We start from the raw sequence: 21,410 nt of genomic DNA on the forward strand, positions 1-21,410 counted from the left end.
ATCCAGCCACTTATGCTGCTTTTAAACAAGTTTGTTTGTTGCTGTTATTTTTATAGCTTCAAAGACACGGAGAAGAAAGATTAACTAATTAAAAATGAACTATTTGTCATTCAGTCATACAAATTACATACTCGGATTTCATTTTTTCTCCTTCCCTCTCTAATGTTAGTTATTCTGTATATAAATGCAGATAATAAGGCTTCAAGCCTCATTTAAGGAACACATAACATACACTTAGCTCAAAAAAATTTAGCAAAGAAGTAATTAGAGAACAAACAGAATTGTCTTTAAAATACACCATTAACTTTCTCCACACTCAAAACAGTTGTTGTTTTTTTGGTTGTTATGTGTTTTTTTCTTCCTTTCTTCACTTTTCTTGTTTTTAAATAGGCTTTGTTTGTCACAGTTAAGGCACAGTGATGAGGCTGATTTATTTCCATAAAAGCAAGGGAATTTACAAGTGAGGCTGTATTATTTGCTCTTCATCAGCCCAATTTTCCTTTCACTGTTGGTTATGGGAGTAGGAGCCCAGTCTCTCCCCCGCGTCGGCGTATCTGTGCTAGCACCACCCCTGCCTGAGCTCCCTGCAGTACCTAGCCACAGCAGGGATGCTGAGCTACGGATAGATTTTCTATCTTGCCATCACATCCTTCTTTGTGTTTAAACAGTCACAACATCTTCTTAGGTTCCAATGGGCATTTTCTCCCTGTTCACAAGTGCATCCCCCACCGACTCGGGTAAGAACCCCACCAAGGAGTCAGACAGTAACACTAGTTAGAGTAGTTACTCAAGTCTCTAACTGTTAGCAAACTTCCATTTAGAAATGCCCACATGTACAAAACTACTCAAAATGCTTAAAAATACATATCAAATGTATCCTTCAGAAATAAAAAAATCACATCATCAGATTCTCAGATTCTTTGAAAACTTGTTATTAAGACACTAGTACATTTTAGAAAATGGATTTACAAGCCTGTATTGTGACCTGATCCTGTAAACATACCATCCATTAACATCCTCATGCACAACACTTCATAATAAAACAGCACTCCTAATCCACAGATTATGTGCTTTAATAAAGGTATCACAGATTCAGGCACCGACAGGATTGGTCCTATGGCCCTTACCGATTGCACGGGTAACTGAGAACATCCCAAAACAAAGCATCCACAAGGTGGAAATTACTGCAGATTTACTGAACAAATTTATGTGAAGAGACGGGAGTCTTTTTCTGTAAACTAGACATATTTCAAATGTTTGCTGTGCCTAAAAAGAAGGCTTGATTGTAATGTTGAGACAACTTGGGCTATGAACTTCCCTAGAACAACAGAAATATTCACTAGATGCTCAAACTGCAGCAAGAGTAACGAACACACTGCTTGCTTTCACTGAAATGACCAAACCTTATCAAAATGTTTCTGACTGGCCAAGACCTTATAGGCCTTTAAAATTTGAGGGTACAGCCAAAATGCTGAAAATCATCCTTAAATACAGTGATGAACGGAAAGCTCTTCGTCTGAGGGCCTCTTTCCCCCCACAGGCTAGATGTGCTGTTAATGACTATAATGTGAGCTTCCTCACAGCAACCTGACAGTGACCTCTGCTCTGACCTGCGGAGACCACTGTCTCCAGAGGTAAAAGACAATTTAGTCCTTTATCCTTTGTAACCAAAATGATGCCAGCGTCATAAATTCTAATCAAGGCAACTCTCATTTAAAAAAAATAAAACTGGATAGTGTATGTTTCCTTAAAGAGCAATACAAGGCATCTACTAGCAAAACACGATCAGCTGCAAACAACTTCTACCCTGTTCTACCACAGCACGTGCGTGTCTGCCTCTACAGAAAGATGCACGCATTTCTGGGATGCGGGTAACAACCCTGAAAAGGAAAACAAAATACCAAAACCAACTCAGGGCTTTGAAAACAAACCCTTGTTTACAGAAATGTGTGCGGATTCATTTAACTCACATAGCCCCACTCACTATTTCAAACATACACGGCATTATAAAAAAAAGCGGAAATCTGGTGGGGAACCAAATGAAACCACAGTTTTCAGTTCCAGTACAGGAAACCTAAGATTTAATTTCAGTGGAACAAAACTTTGCCAGCAAAAAAAGGTTAGCAGTCAATTTTTTATATATATATTTTTTCTCTCCTGCAGTCTTCAAAAAGGAAACACTTCTGCTCCACAATTAGAGGTTTGGTCTTGCACTCTCTGTAACACCTACAGCTTTTTTTTTTTTTATTTATTTTGATAGGTTTGATGCATAGAACTACAGGCTCAATCTCAAAGAGCAACTTCTTACAATTTAGCAAAATTATCAACAGCTTAGCTTTACCTTTGCCGTCATCTAATTATGTCACAAATTACCTTTGAATAAGGATTCATTAGGATTTGATCCAACCTCATAAAAGCCAACCTCAGTCCACAGGTACTTTTCATGCTTGGACTAGGCACTCTTCCTGGAATTTTTACTGTACAGAGAATTTTATGCAAAACATATGCCTAGTAGCTATACCAAATTTGAATCTCAACAGTTACAATGTTAGACAGTTAAACATTTGTTTTTTTCCTTGATTTTTTTTTATACCAATACTTGGCAACTTATTCTAAACTTCTTTTAAAGATATTGTGTAAAAAGCCATCTAATTTAGGAATCAAATCCTGATGTGTTTATTCAAGCAAACGTACTACTTAACATTAACAAAAGCTTTTTTCTAATAAAAAGAGAGAAAATTGGCCTGTGTTACGATTTTGAAAAATATTGCAGAGTAAGACAAGTTGATCTGAAAATGATACCACCACGCATGTCAGACAGCCAGCCTCAATTTCTGTGTTTTTAATTGCTTCATGTGACTAAAATGGGAGATACTGCTTCACAACTATTTTAAACAGTAAATAACACACCACAAGATCTCTAGTAAAGCAACATTGCCTCATGCTGCTCAGCAAAACTGGGATTTCTGCAACTGGAATTCCATACCTGCACAAACTCCACACTTCAAAATGCTACTTCTGAGCTAATATGTCCATATTCTCAGACAATATGTCTGCATATTCTCAATAATATGTTTATATTAGCTCAGAATAGAGTCCTTTCCCAATATTTCGCACTTCAGAAAGTGCAAAAAAGTACTCTCTTCTTGTTTCACATTATTTCAATATCAGAAGTTTTTTTGCATTTTCGCATTTCTTTGCACTCAGATGCCCAAAAAGCCCACTGGTAAAAAAGCACAGGATGAACTTTACAGATGCGACACCCCCTCCCCACTCCAACTAAAAAAATAAAATTAAAACAAACTAAAAAAACCACAACACAAAGCAAAGCAAGCAAACAACAAGCAAATGCAACCCCTCTAACCACGGCTGCCCCTGTCACCACTCTCAGGGAGCAGTGCACCATAGTGACAAAGTGCCATATTCCCAGACACCTGTACACCAGCTTCAGGTGGGAGCTACTTCAAATTATCAGAAACTTATCCCACCTGGGGCTGGTATTTGGGACCCAAGGAGCTGCAGCATGCACCTTCTCTGTCACTGGCAGCAGAGCACCCATAAGAGAAACAAAAGTTTACCGTGCATCTTCCTGAGTCAAAAATAAGTATAATTAAGTGTATCCCTGCCCTTCCCTTGCCTGCAGCAGGTTGTTGAAGTGGTTGCCATTTGTTTGATTAATTCTGCTATCTGCTACCAAAAAAAAACCAACCACACACACACAAAAAAAAAAAAAACACTCAGTGTTTCTATGGTATGCAGTGCAATACTAAAACAACGAAGCTTAAGCAAAAAGAGGTGGATTTTAGGAAAAGGTACAGGTGAACAATGCAGGTCTTTGCAGAAATAAACCCATCTGTCAAAAGAAGGCTAAGCGGAATGCATCTGATGAGAAAGAAGAAAGCTTTCTGCATCTAATCATTCAATTCTGTTCATCTATATGAAAATAAGATTTGTGAAATATTGCTAACATCAACAAAACATAAGACACTCAAATGCTGGTCATTCATTCCAACTAAATCAGTAAATGATATTCGCAAATTTTTCAAAAAATGTGAAAGCAACAGTGTAGGAAAACTTTGTTCTTTATGGACCTGTCTCCTCCCCTTGACTTTTTAAAATGCCCCTCCCTCTCCTGCTTAATAAATTTTGGGGAAATTTTCACACAGCATGTATTACATGCTACATTATATAAAGAAAATTCTCATCTCTCATCACATGAAAGAAAGAGAAGAAAAATGTCAATCTCTATGCCATCATATGCAAAAAAAGTCCACAAATAAATGTAATTTCAGAGACTGCAAAGAAAGCCCCAAACTACGCATTCCTAACATGCTATTCATAACATTAAACAAAGAGAAACAGCTACAGAATAACCCTCCATATTTATGCACCAAATCTTTAAGCAAAACTACATTTTAAATGTTTACTGCAATATTATCTTAAAGGGACACATCCATGACATAAAAGTTAAGTATCTCTTCTAAATAAATTTGCTTCATTTATTCCTCAAATGTATCAAAATAGCATCACTGTCCCTTCCTTTATGTTCTCAAAGCTACTAAAATTAACTGGTAAAGGCTGCTGCTAAAACATCTGTAACATCTTTCATAATTGTAACAGAACCTAGACAAACCGCACATAAGTTCGTACTGAGTCACTTGAAGTATTTCACCCACTTTTGTTTACTTGGGAACATCTTTTTTGCAGTATAAAAATCAGGCTAGCAAACATCTTACACTCACCAGTAAAATCAACACAATATACTCATTTGTGTTTTGTTTTTCATTAGTGCTTTTAGGTACCAACTATATTTACAATTCAGAAGGAGATAAGATATTGTTGCACATCATTTCTATATCCCAAGCAGCAACTCTAATGAAAGTATCTGTGTGTATTTCAATCTCACTGCTGAGCATCCAAATAACAGTGGCTCAAAAAATATCCTGCCTTTTATTACAATACTTGCCTGATCTAAAACCAGACATTTCAGTACCCTCAAATTAAAAGTCCATTTTTGTTTGTTACCTTGCTATATTTAATAGATGCAGCCTATATATTTGATCAAATAAAAAAACATAAACACAGCTAAAGATATTTATACCAATATATACAAGTAACAGCTTTCTGAATTTTAGCTCTTAGAATTCTTTTCCGGACTAAATGGACTAAAACAATTGTTATATGGTGTTTGAACATACAAACTGATAATTTCCATTATGTTTTCCATGAAAACAAAGATTACTAAGGGGGTGCTTAAAAATGGATGTGATATTTAATAATGGTTATTACCATAATTCAGAAAATAAATTTTAGATCTATTATTATTTTTCCTTATCTGTAGCAAAGTTACTTCGTAAAACATTTTGTGCTTTTTCTTCTCGTAAGGGGTAAGGAACATTTTTTTAAAAAAGAAAATTGCACGTATTCTTTTGTTTTAAAAATCTTGCAGCTCCTACTGTAGCTGGAAAACTGAAATCTGAACACTACTACAGATTTCCTTACAGATTATGAAATCGAAACTTGAATCTTAGAAAATGGGCTCTCTCTGTGCCTTAAAGCTGCATTCTCACTAAACAAGATCTTTCTCCCTTCGACTTCCACCTACAGAGTCGTGGAAAAAATAAGGAGTTGCCCTGTTTCTATTAAGGTTTATCTTAAGTCACAAACGGAAATAATGAAAAGGAACCTCTTCAGGAGAGCAGTCGCTCTAAACCCAAAATGTCACTATGTACCATATAGTACTGCTCCAGCTCAGACATCTATTAACATCTATCACTCAAGCACGCGCCTCAACAACTCTGCTCCCTTTTCTGATTAGAGATCAGAGTTGCTTGAGTTGGCTTACAGGGTGTCATCCATTTGAATGACAGATGTCTGTGTTGGAGTGCAACTCTTACTGCTTTTGTTTTGATTGTGAAAGGTTACACTTTCATCTGGAATAATTTAGGCTACTTAAAAATTAATCAGGTAATTTATTTTTGGCACATGCTTTAAAAGAAATATTTTATTTCTAATTTAAATTTTAAAAATATTACCTCCACATGCACTACCCTTGGTAGCCTTTGTTTACTCTCAGTACAGAGTGTTTTCTGTGGGAATGTTTCAGCTCTCTTCACCCAGCTTTATCTTTACCATTTAAAATGGTAACTCCTCAGTTTAGTCCAGCCTCAGAAAAGGCTGATAGTATATCAGACACTCATATCAGCACTTAATGCAATAAATGTTAATGAACCACTCAAATAATAATAATAATAATAATTAAAAAAAAGGATTCCCCCTCCATTTTTTGCATTAGAGACCACAGATCAAAGGAAAACATAAAATGTCTGCAACTTGCATAAAATAAGTTCATTGTTGACAAAAGTTTTCAGAATGTGACACTGTCATTCCAGTAGCCAGTTGCAATGGGAGCACAGGGCTGTATGCCTGCACGATCCAAGCTACTCCTTGGTACTTACAAGAAAATTGAGTGAACAAAAAAAAAAAAAAGGAAGAAAAAAAGAACGGGGGGAGATTGCTCTTCCGGACAACATGGTAGCACTGAAATGAAATACCTAGACAGACTTACCGAAGAGCTTGCTGGGAGTGTCCTCGCTGTCATTTGATTCCACAGGCGCAAGCAGGGGCTCATTCAGCTCGTTGTCTGAAGTAGCTGCCTTGTCCTCACCTCTCAACTCTGCATTCATTTCACTCCGCAGTGACAGCAAGGGCTTACTGACTTGTCCAGCTATCATTGGATCCTAGGATGGGGGAAAAAAAAGAGTCAGGGAAAAAAAAAGTGGCAGCTTTGGTGTGCGTATACTCTCTCTTCCACTCCCTCTCCCTCACACACACACATACACACACACTCTCTCTCTCTCTCTCTCTTATCTCTGGCTGCTCCTGCTGTTATTGCTGGCTGCAGTCAAGTGAAGAGCTATTACAGATCCAATGAGTTTTCCATTACTCCCCACCCTATTAAAGCTCAACTAGCATGTGAGAGATTCAGGATGCTTTGGAGAAAAACTTCTATGAAAGCAACATAACCAACACAGCTTTAATTGTGGGATGTGCTTTTTTGTGTGTACGTTTTTACACCTCGCTCTGCCCTTAACGTAGTAAGAAACAAAATTCCTGTATGCTCCAACGCCACAGAAGAGGAGCGCCCTGTGAGCACTCCACGGTGATTTAAAGAGGCATCCTCTGCTGTACAACATTAACACAACCAAATACACAATTTCTACCCTTCGAGTGTTTCTATGAAAATACACAGCAACAAATAGCCATTTCATTACATACATTCAAGAGAGACACAGATTTCTTCTAACTATTCTTGTCTTTGGGATGCTATGCTCCCGAAGTCAATAAACACACACAAGCACATATTTTTGTATTTAAAATAAAAAAACACAAACTATTTTTTTAAAAGATAAAATCAGGGAAGATACTTACACAAACAGTTTGCAATTATTCTCGTGTTTGGGACATTATATCCCCACAAAACCTTACATATATATATTAAAAATGTTTCTTGATGAATTGTATCTGTTTTATCTTCTGCTCACTGAGGACATGTGGGGGTCAAGCATTATTTCCGAGCACACACTATCCTCCCGTTTGCAAACTAACAGGTATAATATCATGACAGCAGGGAAACCAGAGCCCCCAAAAAATATTAAAAAAAGAAAGGAACAAGTGACCTTGTTGCGCTCTCTGGCAGCTATTTATTGCAAAGTTCATGCCTAAATGGTTCTTATGCAGAGAACAGGTGACCAGTGAGCAAGTAGGTTGGTTAGCATGTTCCCTCTGTCCCGTCACCACATTGGTCGATGTTTGCCTATGGGTTTTTTAATGTATTCATGTCTGAAAAGTGAATTTGATATGACACATGATAATCTATGAAAATGTTAATCAATACAAATAGTTTAAGCTGTCATCAAATGCACTTCTTTAGTCAATACTCATATCGCTGAAAACAATGTCACTGTCACCAGGGCTTAATTTGCACAGCACTTAAATATTGGACTCTGTGCATCAATGCACTCCTCTTCAAATACTGTAGGTAAACACATTTTCTCCCTATTTAAGGCTGAAGCACTCAGCACGCATTTAGCTGAGCCGAATCCTCCCTTTTGAATACCTTGATAGGTCCACTGGAGGGCAAAATTAATACTTAATTGAATCTCACAGTCATCAAAATAATCAATACTTTTTTATTATTTATTCTTTACAGTCTGTTGACTGTTTCAAACCTCTGAGGGAATGGTGGAAAGGATTCATGGCTTTGAAACACTGTCATTTAACAAGGTAATTTTCAGTGGGGCATTAGGGGTTGTGAAACATATAATAAAACAAAAATGGTGGCTTATAATAGGAAGAAAGAAAAGAATTATATTTCTGCCATCTAACAAAACAGGATAAATAAAAAAGCAAGTGCAGGGAGAGGGAGAAAGGAGGGGGAAGAGGGAGAGAAAGACTGGCTTTTGAAGGGTTTTATCATATCAAGAGCAGAGCTGAGCTTTCATAATGCTGACATTTCTCATCCTGACAATCCTAAACAAGTGGAAAGGATGAGATCGCAGATATCATCTTTCATCACATTCCCCAGCTTAAGAACCAACATGACAGCTTCTCTCCCCTTTACACTGTTAATTACTAAATAAAATACTGCTCTCTGTCAGCATTAGATTATTGCAGATAGCAACCACAAACATTACTCCATTGTTTTGTTTTGCCTTTTTTTTTTTTTTTAAACCAATGATACCTACCTTGAACTCTTCAGAAAATAAATTGGACTTGTGTCTACATATTGTAAATATATGAAACATAATCAATTTAATCAATGTGGTCAATCCATGTTATTGTCAGGCTAAATTGCTGGTGATTTATTAACATTTCATTTACTGTATTTATTAGCCAGCAACAATCTGAACATTTCTTAGATGATTCTTGGAAGGAAAGAGAATTTAACAGATTTCTTTTGCAAATGCTATAAAAACCCCTCTGACTTGTTTTGCCTCATATTCATAGTACATTATCGACAAAGTCATTTACCGAGGCAGGATTTTTTTGTTGTTGTTTTGCTTTCATATACTATATAATGCACTTTAGCAGATTTTCCAGCTAAAGGTCACTGTGAACACAATATTGTTTCTAAGTCTGGGCTGATGCCCTCAGCTTCAGCCATTCAAAACTAATAGCAAGCGTGCTTCCATAGCCAACGTGAATCGGGATAAAATTTGACCCTTTTCAGGAAAGTATTTTTGGGAGGGAACTAATCCCATCCACAAGCTACACAGCTAATCTGAGGACTAACAGCAATTTAATGGAGGATGCTGCATCAGTAGGATTCTAGATTAAATTCTCAGCTGCCAAATTTTGAAGTTGAATACATGAAAAATGGGATGAAGAATAATGTACAAAATGTGACAGCACTGGGAGAAACCTCACCCCTTAGATGTTAGTGGATTCACAGCAACTTCAACAGGGCTAGGATTTTACCTGTTATGCACATCAATAATTCGGCCTCATCTGGAGCACTTTGTTCATTTCTGGTTAGCCCAGCTAAGAAATACATCACAAAGATGTGCAGGAAAAACGATAAAGAGATTGAAAGGATTGGGAATGTTTACCTGACAAAAGTGAATAAGAACAAGTATGATCAAAGTATACAGAATAATAAATGGCAGGGAGAAAATGCAGATCAGGAACTATTCACCCTATCTCATCTGAGAAGAAAAAGGGCCTCCACTGAAATGGAAAAGCCGGAGTATCAAATAATAATAAAGATACTTTTCCAAACAATTAGTAGTGAAAACGTGTGGAACTCAGTGTTGCAGGATATCCCTCAGACCTGCACTTCAAGCATCCCCACAGACCCTTGCTTGACTTGCAGCCTCTTGCAGCGAATTCAGAACAGCTTTACAAACGCAGAGCCAAGGATTGTAAAAACTGAAATGTAAATTGCTGCCCCTTCACTCAAACTGTACCAGCACCTGTAGTTAACCTCCAGGGTAGCTCTGTGTCAGATGGTGAGTGAATGACAACTTTCTCTATAAGCAGACAGATTAGGTACTGTCTAAGTTTCTAGCCTACATGAAGACTAAATAAATCACTGAAATGATGGGTTGAGAGAGTTTGTTTCCTTCAAAAACATACTTTTAAAAAAAAGGTCAGTTTTTACTCCAGGTTGTCTCTAGACCTTCAGCTGCTTTTAGTACTTAAGAATGTGTCTCTTCTACAGTGGATTACACATGATTAAAAACTTATTTTTACAAACAATGTAATTCAAATTCCAGCACATGGCAAGTGGACTGGTCTGGAAAATTTCCCAGGGACAAGATGGGATTTTCCTGTTTTCCTAAGGGTTTCTCTCTCTCTCTCTCTCAAAAAAAAAAAAAAAAAAAAAAAAAAAAAAAAGTCCCCAGCACCCCCAAGATCTGCAGTAGCTGGTACGCGTCTGTCACAGTGGCCAGCTACTGGCCCAGCAGGCTCCTTCTTCTCCACCCAGCGGGGACCCAGGGTATCAGAGGATGAGCCGAGGCCAAGAATTGCATGTGCACCTTTTGCAGATAATCCCATCAGGATCTGTTCTCCTCCCTGCCCTGGATGTGCTTGCTTTTTGGAAGGTGAGAAAGATCAGGTTATACTTTGCAGCGCAGCACAGCGACTTCTGTTGATCAACACCCACACAAAAGTTTTAGCTATTCATACATAAAATTGAAAAGTTTAGGAATACATAAAAAAAAACCAGCAGGACGAACTTTGTGAAAAGGGTTTATCTTCTTTAAGTAGAAGGCAAGGGTACATAAAAAGGATATAATGCTATGGTATTTCAGATGGGTTTATAACCACAAGAGCAAAGCTCTTGTTCTAGGAGAACTGAGGAATTGCAATCCCCTTATTCAAAATATACCTGTAAATACCACGCATGTAGTGACAAATTTTACACGCATCTCTTGCAGATACTCATATAACTTGTCATCCATTTCTTGTCCAGCTAGCACCAGTATTACCAGACTTGCCTGTTTTCTATGAGCTTTTGCTGACAGTTCTGTGCAGCGAGTGGTCCTCCCTGCTGTGTCTCTCCCTTAAGGGCGGCTCATAGCTCCTCTAAGTCAGCTCGCAATAGCTGCCTGCACCTCTGCTCAGCTCCACCGCTCCCAGACTTGACTTCTACAAGCTGTTGGGCTTAATTTGCCAGTAAAAAACAAGTGGATTTGCAAATGCAAATTACAGCTCTGGTTACACACCCTCTTTCAAAAGCCAAAACCTTTAGTTTCTTTTCTGCAACACTGTACAAAATACAGAAGAATATATATCACCGTGTTAAAAGCTTTGTCTCTGCTCTTTAAGGGTAAAGGTGCAGTTTCTAAGCAAAACTATTTAGTAATCAAAGACAGCTTTTACACGAAACTGTATGGTTTTCATGTGAAACATGCCCTAGGCAGAGATCTAAAAAGGGGAGTACAAACTACTTTTATCCTTAACGTAGGACTTGCGTGATGATAGGGCTTTATAAAGGCTTCATGCACTGGTTTAGCCATTGGGCTAAATTTTGTACTCTGCACCATAAACATTCCTGGTCTGAATTTAATTATATTATTTTAATAACAGAGACAAAGTAAGATCCTTTGTTTTCCTTTTTTTTTTTTTAATTTTTACTTCATTTCTGTCTTAATCACTTCATTTCTGTCTTAAACATACTTTAAAGTAATTTTCTGATTTTTTTTTTCCTGACAATACGAAATAAATTATGCCCTCCTATAGGATTCTGATCATGCACAGAATTCAGTTAGGGACATACAGAGAGTGCATGTTTGAGCAATCACTCCAATTACGTTACCAATAAATAAAAGTTCACTGTTCAGATATTCTAATGATTACACCAAAAATTTTGATATTTTAGATTTCTTTTTAATCAAGACAGAGCACATCATAACCTCAGATAATGTTATTTTAGTACATAACTCATGGCTTTTGAGTGAGGAATGCATTAAAAATCTCTACTGGGAAAGGATTAATTTTATTTGTATCAAATACCAGTGAAATTTAGGAATGCGTTATCCTTTGGTCCTCTTAGGAACTGGTCCTCCTTCCTCTGTCTTATTGCTTTTAGAGGCATTCATTTTTTTTTTTTATAAAGATTTCTAAACAGACAATTTTGATTCTTCCTTCTTTAAACCTTGTATCTGCTGTCACTAATGTGCCAATATTTCTATCCCAATCAATCCATAGTGTGGCTTATGCAAATTTCTTTGAATCATCCTTCAGACCCCTGCTAGCCTCTGATCATTGCTACCTGCTGGCTGTCATTGCCCCAGAAAAGTTAGAAAAAAGCTTATTTTCTTCACAGCCACCTCTACCAGCATCCTTAGATGGATGTTTCTATAAGCAAAACAAACAAGACTGCTGATATGCGATCATTGATCTTCCTTCACTGCTTTAATCTTGTACTTCTGTTTACTGCATTACATATTTAGTTATATTACCTATATTACTCATATTTAACTTACTACGATCTTCAGCATTGCCTCTCCTTGCTCTTACAGCAAGAAGCTAATATATCCCCAGCTCTTCTCACTCAATATAAATATCATCACCCGAAACAGTCTCCACTTTTCTTCAGCTAGAACTATATTTATCTCCTCATGAAAATCTCTGTAGTGGAAAAGATAGTTCTGTTTTTCTCCCTTTTCTCAGCGCTACTTTGACTTTGGACATCATATTTCTGCAGTGATACTCATCTTCACATCTAATGGCCAGGTTGCAGTTAAAAAGTATTCTCTAGTTTAAAACAACATTGTAATAAGTTAGCAGTGTGCAATTATACCCATATAAAGTGTAGTATTACTAATATAACAATTTAATTTAGAAAGTTAGGGAGACTATCACTGCTCACAGTGCTTTCATTTAAATGTTCTTTTCAGGTTAGTCAGTGATGTTATAATGGTCTCCTTTGTTTATTTTCTTAATTTTAGGTCCTCTGGAAGTTGAAAAGGTTAGTGCTGCTTAATGTAACATAGATTCTGACAGAAAATGTTTTTCTGAAACTCATTGAGTTTTTAATTGTAGTTTTAGCAACCTTTTTTAAAAAGTTTTTTTTAACTACATTTTTATGCAGCAACGTCCTTCAAATTACTATGTCTTGAGATTTGAATAATACTTCAACATGGTTTTAAAACACACAAAAGTACCTCACTAGAAATCCTTTTCACCATACTGAACCATTTATTTTCCCTAATGAAAAAGTTTCACACGTTTCGTGCACCTATTGACAGAAAGCTGAAAGGTTCACAAGGCAAGTCCTCATCAATTTGTTGGTCAGGTTGCTCTGCAACACTAACAGGAGGCTGCAGAATGGAAACATACACATGGCAGCCACACAGTAATAAATAACTGGGTCACAATTTTATTTTATTGGGTTTATTGCTATAAGCATATCCCTAGCAGCTTCATATAGCAAGTCAAGCTGTATGCTTCAAACACGCAAGAAAGTTAAAGGATGCTGGTTTTACCATATACAACAAGAGGAGCAACTGTGTCAGCTGCATCTGTGGTCCAAATAAAGCAATCTGGAACCGGCCAGGAAAAAAAAAAAAAAAAAGGAAAGAAAAAAAAGACATGAATCCAGCCATTGCATTTTTCCTGACCTACATGACATTTAGGAATCACTAATGCAAGAGTACCTACAGCACAGAAGTTTTACTCAAAACAATGCTTTTGCTCTTGGAGGTGACCTTACTACTTCTGATCCAGTTATTAATCTGACAAAAGATTCCTTCTGCTCCTCCTGTTGCAAACCATTTCATCTTTATAGTTTTCTGCCACACACACAGAGTAGCTACGTAGCTGTTATCTATTAATTCTAGGTTAACAAGAGTCCAGCCTCTGCCATATTCCAATGATTTCCCTTATTAAATGACATGCTGCTCATTAAAAAGGAGCTTGTTCATCCATGGACATATTTCAAAGGTTTGTATGCATCCAGAGGTCAAGAGCCAGAGAAGCTGCTATTCTGAAAAGCTACCATGGTCCTCAAAACACAAGATGGACCACAGCACACAACCATTAGTAGAAATAAGTCTTGAGAACAGTGTGAGAAATGAACCTTCTAGCTCAAGGTTCTCGCAACCATATAAAAGCAGATGATTTTTGAGAGACCAGAAGAGCAAGCTCTATAGATCATGACAAGACACAGGTGGAACAGACAGTAACTTTCCACCACCACCACCCCCTGGGGCCAGTATGGAGAAATCAGCCCTCAAGAGACTTTCCCCCCCTACTACTCTTCTGCCATCTGATCTTCCAAAAAGAGTAGATCACATAAGAGAGCAACTAAATTCAAGATTAGAAGACAGCCCCTATCCGGAGTAAGACTTTGACAGTTTCTTCATAGAAATAGTGTACTGTTCCCTCTGCTCTGTTGGTTCTATTCAGCAGGGAGCTGTGTCAAACATAAAAAGTCATCCAAAAAATTCTAAGTCTATAATAGCTAAGATTTTCTAGAATTCATATACTGTGGGTCAACTTACCAGAGAACTTGAGAAAATTTTCATTACAAAGCAGAAGACATTGTCTTCCATTAAAAAAAAAAAAAAAAAGTATTAAAACATTTCTGCAAAGGTATTCCTCATTCCTAGGGGAAAAAATACCATTCCACTCTAATGTAATAAACATATTGTAGCTGTCTAGAGGATTTCCTAAAAAAACAAAAAATTCTCATTTTCTGTAAAAATGATTTCACATAAGGTTGCTTTAGTCTCCACAATGACCACATAAAGGACACGATTCTACTTGCCAAATCATCTTCATACAAGTGCTCTTTCACCAGTCTGCCTGTTTGATAACCTGTTGTTGTTTATATTAACTTGACTCCTATTTTGAGGGAGCCTTAAAAACAAGATTTTTATTTAACCCCATCCTCTCTCCAGCCAATCTTCTGACATTAAAAGCTCCATCCAGCAACTACACCATTCCTTCATCATAATAATCCTTCTGCTTTCCAGAAGGAAGAAATAGGCCATCATGGTCCCCAAAACTAAGAAATGCAAGACACACAACTTAAGGTTGCGGTTGGTTTTTTGTTCGTTTGTTTTAGGTAAAACGTTGCTTCCTGGGATTGCCACCATAAAGCATCCAAATGGCATGAGTTTGGCGTAATCAGAAATTAAGTATAGCATTATATATGGTTTTATTTGGCATGTTTTGTCTATGATGTGCACACTAGAAAGACAGTGAGAAAATAAATATCAGAGCAAGAATTCAGTTAAAATAACTTTTAAAAACCAGCACGTGCATAACCACACCAAAACTTAAGATAACATGAATGTTGATAACAAGAGAGAAACTTAACTAGGCAACCTAGAAGGGACTCACAGCAACTGAAAGGAACTTTCTAGTTAAAGGAAAACTTTGTTTTACCTAAAGGAAAACTTTGTTTTACCTAACATTTCAGGATTTCCAAGTTGCAAAACAAAGGAACCAGTAACTTGAATTTTGGAAAAAAAAATCATGGGTTTTCGGAAAAAAAAAATCAAAAAAAAACATGGGTTATGATGCTGAACACTGTGTTCATACATAACATGCATTTTACGTATTTATTTTATGTATTATGTGATTAACAAGGTTGTCAGCAGAGCTCTTGATCCTCTTCGTGCTAATTGCTTTAATACAGCACACTTGAATTCTATGGACAAGTATGGGAAATGACTTCTCTTGGCCTGCATCAGAAACAGAGTAGCCAGGGAGATTAGGGAAGTGACGGTCCCCTTGGCGTGGCACTGGTGAGGCCACACCTCAGCCACTCTGGTCACTTTTGGGCCCGTTGCTCCAAGAACATTGAGTTGCCCAAGAGTGTGCAGAGAAGAGCAATGAGGCTGGTGAAGGTACATGAAAACAAGGGTCGTGAGGAGCAGCTGAGGGAACTGGGGATTTTAAGTCTGGAGAAGAGGAGGCTGAGGAGAGACCTCATCAGTCTCTACAACTACCTGACAGAAGGTTGCAGAGAGGAGCACATCGATCTCTTTTCTTGGGTAAGAAGTGACAGGACTTGAGGAAATGGTGTTGTGCCAGAGGAGGTTTAGATTGGACATTAGCAAGAACTTCTTCAAGCAGAGGATTGTAGAGTATTTGAACAGGCTGCCAAGGGAAGGGGCTGAGCCCCCATCCCTGGAGTCATTTAAGAGATATGTGGCCATGACACTAAGGAGCATGGATCCGTGATGTGTGATGGGATTCAACAGGTCAGGTTGATGGCTGGACTTGGTGATCTTGAAGGTCTTTTCCAACCTAGATGATTCTGATTTCTACTGGGACTGTACCTTAGAGGTGGGGACCCTTATTGCCCTCTATTTCCTTTCATCTTATCTAGACAGAATTAAATAGCAAAAATGCCCATATATTGAAGAAACTGAAAGCTTCACCAGAACTGAGCTTCACAAACTAAAATACCCTCTTCTTTTTCCAGCTACCAGAAGATGCACTGCAGTAGGATGTGTAGCTATCAGGTTAAGAGCAAGAATGCCAAATCATTTTTCCTATGGTTCTCCTACATTGAGCTCATCTGACAACAAAACCTGCTGTTATAAATGCTAAACATACTTAATAATACCACAAATGTTGCAGATCAATAACATTGGGCTTTTTATATTTTCTAAGCCTTTCCCACTGATAAATGAGTGCAATTTTTTTTAATCATTACAGAAAAGCTTTTGGGTTACTTTTCTTCATACCAGGTCTTCATCAACACCTGGGTACCACATCTTTCTTTTCACAGTGTAAATCTCAACATATTAATTTCTAAGTGAATATATTCCAACTTCAGTATGCCCTTAACCGTCACACAGCTTCACAGTCCGTCCTGAAGAAATCTACATAAGGACTTGTTTCTTTAAGATGAAGCCCAAAGAGAGTCTCACTTTTTGTCAAAGGCTTTTATCTGCTGAAAGTTGCAGGTATACTTAAACTCCCAACATTTCATTTGTTAGTACTAGGGTAGGATATGTCACACACCACATGCAGTAGCACTATTATGTGTCAGGCATGTAGGAAGATCACTTCAGAGCAGTGTAACAGCACTTTTCCTGTTTAATGCTTTACAATAGGAGAACAGCGTAACATTTACTGATCATTTTAGCAGCAATTACATTAAGTGGATTATCAATAAACAAAGAATGAAGCATTTCTCAGATCTGCTAGTATTTTCCTACATGGACAATTCAATTCTTTATTAGATACTGCTCAATTTGTTTGTTTTGTTGTGGTTTGTGTGTGTGTGTTTTCTTGTTTTTGTTTGATTTAAAAAAGGTTGCCACAATTACTCGTCATTGGCTTCCTTTCACTTTTTAAGTAAACTCCTTTTAAGCAATATTTTAGGGTAGATAATCTGATAACGGTTAAAAAACAACAACAAAACAACATGCAGCTACAGTAACACCTTCTGTTGCTTGCTCGTTTGCAAACTGGTGAACACACTAGGATGCTTGATTTCACCCTTAAAGAGTATCACCACCCTCCTTAGAGAGCACAGTCAAAAATACCATTGATTCCTTCTGCTTCAACAGTAGAAAAATTTCTGAAGATCATGCTATTGTCATATATACATGTGTGCACTTACATACAGATATTGATCGATTTTATATACACAAAACATATGTATTTATACATATTTATAAACACATATATAGGTGTGTACAAATGGTCCTAACACTCCTGCCAGTGAAACCATTTGGACTGTTGCCATCAGCATCAACAGGCACAACAGACTCAATTCCCTGCATGAAGAATCTCCGAGATCTAGGGAAAGGCCCTGATCTTTTTGTCATTGAAATCAATAACAGAACATAAATAAATAGTCCTAAAAGTAGTTTAGTTGTTTCAAAAATGTAGGTCAACATAAGCAATCTCATAATGCTATTGGTCTTAAGTTGCTCTTCAACGTGCTTCAATCTTTATGTATTATTTCTAAAAAGTAATAAATGTACTTTTTGAACGTATTGTTTGAAATAACTCTGCAAATTATGCCATGTCTCCAATAAGCTTATTTTCAAAATATAGGATTACACAAAGTGTGCACTAAACATGCGCAAATAGGAAGGACATTAGAAAATGTGTTTGGAAACAAGCAAACCTAGAAATGAATATAGAAATGGCCACTAATAGCTTCTGAATGTTTTAAAAAGTTACTTTCAAAAAGTTACAAAATAAAACAAAATGCAGAATAGAGATTTGATCACAAACTCAATTATTTTTTCATTACAAACCGTCTTCATACATCATTCTAAATTGAAACTAGTTTTGTGTTTGGCATATATACGTTTAAAGAATCATTTGGTTACATCTTTGCATTTTACTTTTAAGAAAAAAGCTAATTACTATACCCATGTATATAGTTAGTTTTTTTGAATCAGGAAGGTATGTATAGCTACAGTTTGTAAACACAAAGGCAAAGAGCCACCTGAGTTTCCTCCAGCAAGCCTGAGTGTACCAGTACAGCTGTGAGAGCATATCAGTATTCCTTCTTCGACCTTCTTCCTCCCTGTTACCCATCTTTCAATGAACAGCCTTTTTTTTTTTTTTGTGGGAGAAAGTTTGCTCCCTGGTGGTTAGAGTAAGAGGACCAGCACCTCAGGCACACACTCTTACCACTAAGCCTCTAAGCACTGCTGTCCAAGTCACCTCATCTCTATTCTGTTTAATTCTTTTGCAAAGAGCAGTGACTGGTAAGCATCCCTATAAAAATACGTAAGTTAATCTTAAAACCCTGTCCCTACAGAGCCTCTACTTATCTCTCTCTTGATCTCTGCTTTTCTAGGACTTAACTTTGCCAAAACACTGGTGTGTTATCAGCATGGTTTTAGTCCCAAAGCCAAAACACAGCACCATATGTGCTGCCATAAAGAACATTAACTCCACCCAGACAGACCCACTGCAATGAGTCAGATCTAAAAGCAGGGAAACTGAGTGGAGCATTCACTTAACCAAGAATTTCCTTGACTTCCCTTTTCTCACAGCCAGACAGCTCTGTTCCACTCACAGGCCTGATCATCCCAGCTCATGCACTTCCTCTGGAGCCAAATACTGGCTTGTTTCTGTCACCTGAACTCAGTCTATCACATGGGCCTGAAGAGTGCTGAGCTCTTCATAATGCTGAGCTCTTGGCAAATTGAAAGGAAAACCAAAGAGACTTAGGCAAGGACCAAGTAAAAGCCGTGACATTTGGGGTGAGTAAAACCATTGACTTAAACCACCCCATTTTTTTTTTGTTTTGTTTTTTTTTGCATTTTAGACCAAACTTTTGTTCATAGATTTAAATTAACTTTCCAATTTACTTTCACCCACACTTATTTCATCTATTTACTTCTTGCGTTATATAAATATTTCTCAGCATTATAATAGCTAAATGCTTAATCATGGTCTTTGATCTCTGTGTTTCCATGCAGGCTAGATTGTCCTCAGAATTTACGGGGACATTAAAATGTTCTCTTTGGCCATAAAATCAAGTTGGTGGGCAATTACTTCAATATGACACCTTATAGAAGCTTACCATCATGTCTTCACTTTAAACATTGTAAGTCAATGAAATTATATTGCAGCCATTGACAACACATACAATTTTGCCTGTTTGATATCCCATTACTGCAATAGCAGCCACAATAGTTTCGGAGAAAGCTCTTTTTTTCTATGTGAACGTGCTACAAGTAAGGCATATTTGTAGGGAGCATAATAACGCCACTTAAGTGACTATCACAAAGTCTTTGCTAGATTCCAAAATAACGTACAAGAGTAATACACTCACCTGTCTATATACAGAATTATTAGTAAAACAGGACCAGAAGCTCCAGTGACAATTGATTCATCTGTGCAGTCAAAGTAACAAAAGCATTATTCTCAGACCAGACACTTGGCTTAGGATCAACACAACTGACATGGGATCAGTTATGTTATGCTAGGATATGCACATACATCTTCCCTATAAAGTTCCCTATAAAGTATACAAAACTAGCATAAAACAGGAACTGTAACCTCTACATAAGCAGTATTATTTGTCCACTGCTACAAGATCTTCCCTCTTGTGGCTATCTTTCAGTTTCAAATCCTAACATACCCAGCACTGATTTCTGTTGGACTCCAACCTACCCCTTCATGCACGAAGTCTAGAAACTCACAAGCCTTGAAGTTTGAAAGGAATACACTGAGGGGAAGAAAAAAAAAAGTTATGCTACTTTTAAAGGACTGTGAGGATTAAGCACAGAACATAACTAAGACCAAGTGTTTTATAAAAGGGAAGTTAATAAAATAAGGCGAAAGTCTAACTCCTACAATGACTCCAGAAATGCTGGATTGCTTTCCAGTTTTCTAGGATCATCTATTAAATGTGAAGAAGTATTGAATTGTGTTCCATGCACCAGTTAAAGAAAAGCTAGTAAGGTACTATACTATAACCTACTTAGATCAATCAGCAACTCATGAGGGAACAGAGTGCATTAACATGAATTGCATGCTTAAGTAACAATTCTCTGGACTTTACCACATCGAAATCTCCCTTATGTAGTGCTTTAAAGCCTTTATGATCGTAGAAGTTTCACACGGCTATATGCACAACCCCTTATGCAGTGAACTATTCTCAACATTGTTGTTCCCAAGTTGATTCCAGCACAGCAACAGAGAATAAGTAATAACAGGAAACTGACAATAAAATATTAGCCAGATCATCTAGATAGACAATCTAACAATAGAGTTGATCAAATTGTTTGTTTTCTGAAGACTTTTTCCGAAGACGTTTTCTGAAGACTCTGAAGTTTTTTTTCTAGCTGCAGGTTTCCACCAGTTATTCTGTTTTTACAGGCATCAGGAAATAAAAAGTGAATGAATACACATAACAATGATAACAAATTCTTTAATTCCACCTCTCTCCCTAACAACAACAAATAGACAAATAATGGAATACTTTCAAAAGTATCTGGACACAGTTTCTATGATCCCAGAACAGCCCAGGTTGGAAGTGACCTCAAAAGATCATCAGGTCCAGCCTTTCATGTGAAAAGGGAGATGAGAATCTCTAGATGAGATTGTCTAGCAGCCTGTCCGATTGCATCTTGAAAACCACGTTCCTGAGAAGGTTGTTCCAATGATTGAGACCAACATGCAAAGCAAAGAAGTTAAAACAAAGAAGATGCATGACACTGAAAGTGGCAACAAGAATAAACAACACTGACACTGGACTTTGAACCTCGGTCTTCAAAGCTGTTACTGTATTACCCTCCACACACATACTGTGCAGTCACACCATCTATATGATGGCTTTCTCCTGGATGATCTAGTGTGTCTGTATACATCTTTAAGGGTCTTGAACAAAAAGATGACAACATACTGAGAAAGCACTACAAGAAGCCCAAATCAGATTTGTTAAATTTATTATAACAGAGGAA

The 21,410-nt window shown here is 37.3% G+C and overlaps 1 protein-coding gene across 3 annotated transcripts in view; it reads right to left on the minus strand.

Moving 5' to 3' along the window:
* Positions 1-21,410, minus strand: part of POU6F2 (POU class 6 homeobox 2) — a 331,845-nt gene that overhangs the window by 262,800 nt on the left and 47,635 nt on the right. For all 3 annotated transcript variants that reach the window (XM_080582231.1, XM_080582233.1, XM_080582232.1), the window contains exon 2: positions 6,569-6,740. In XM_080582231.1, the coding sequence (XP_080438357.1) occupies positions 6,569-6,740 (172 nt within the window). The remainder of the gene's footprint in view (positions 1-6,568; positions 6,741-21,410) is intronic.

This window comes from Anser brachyrhynchus (assembly GCF_964034855.1).
Source record: "Anser brachyrhynchus genome assembly, chromosome: 2".
NCBI lineage: Eukaryota > Metazoa > Chordata > Aves > Anseriformes > Anatidae > Anser > Anser brachyrhynchus.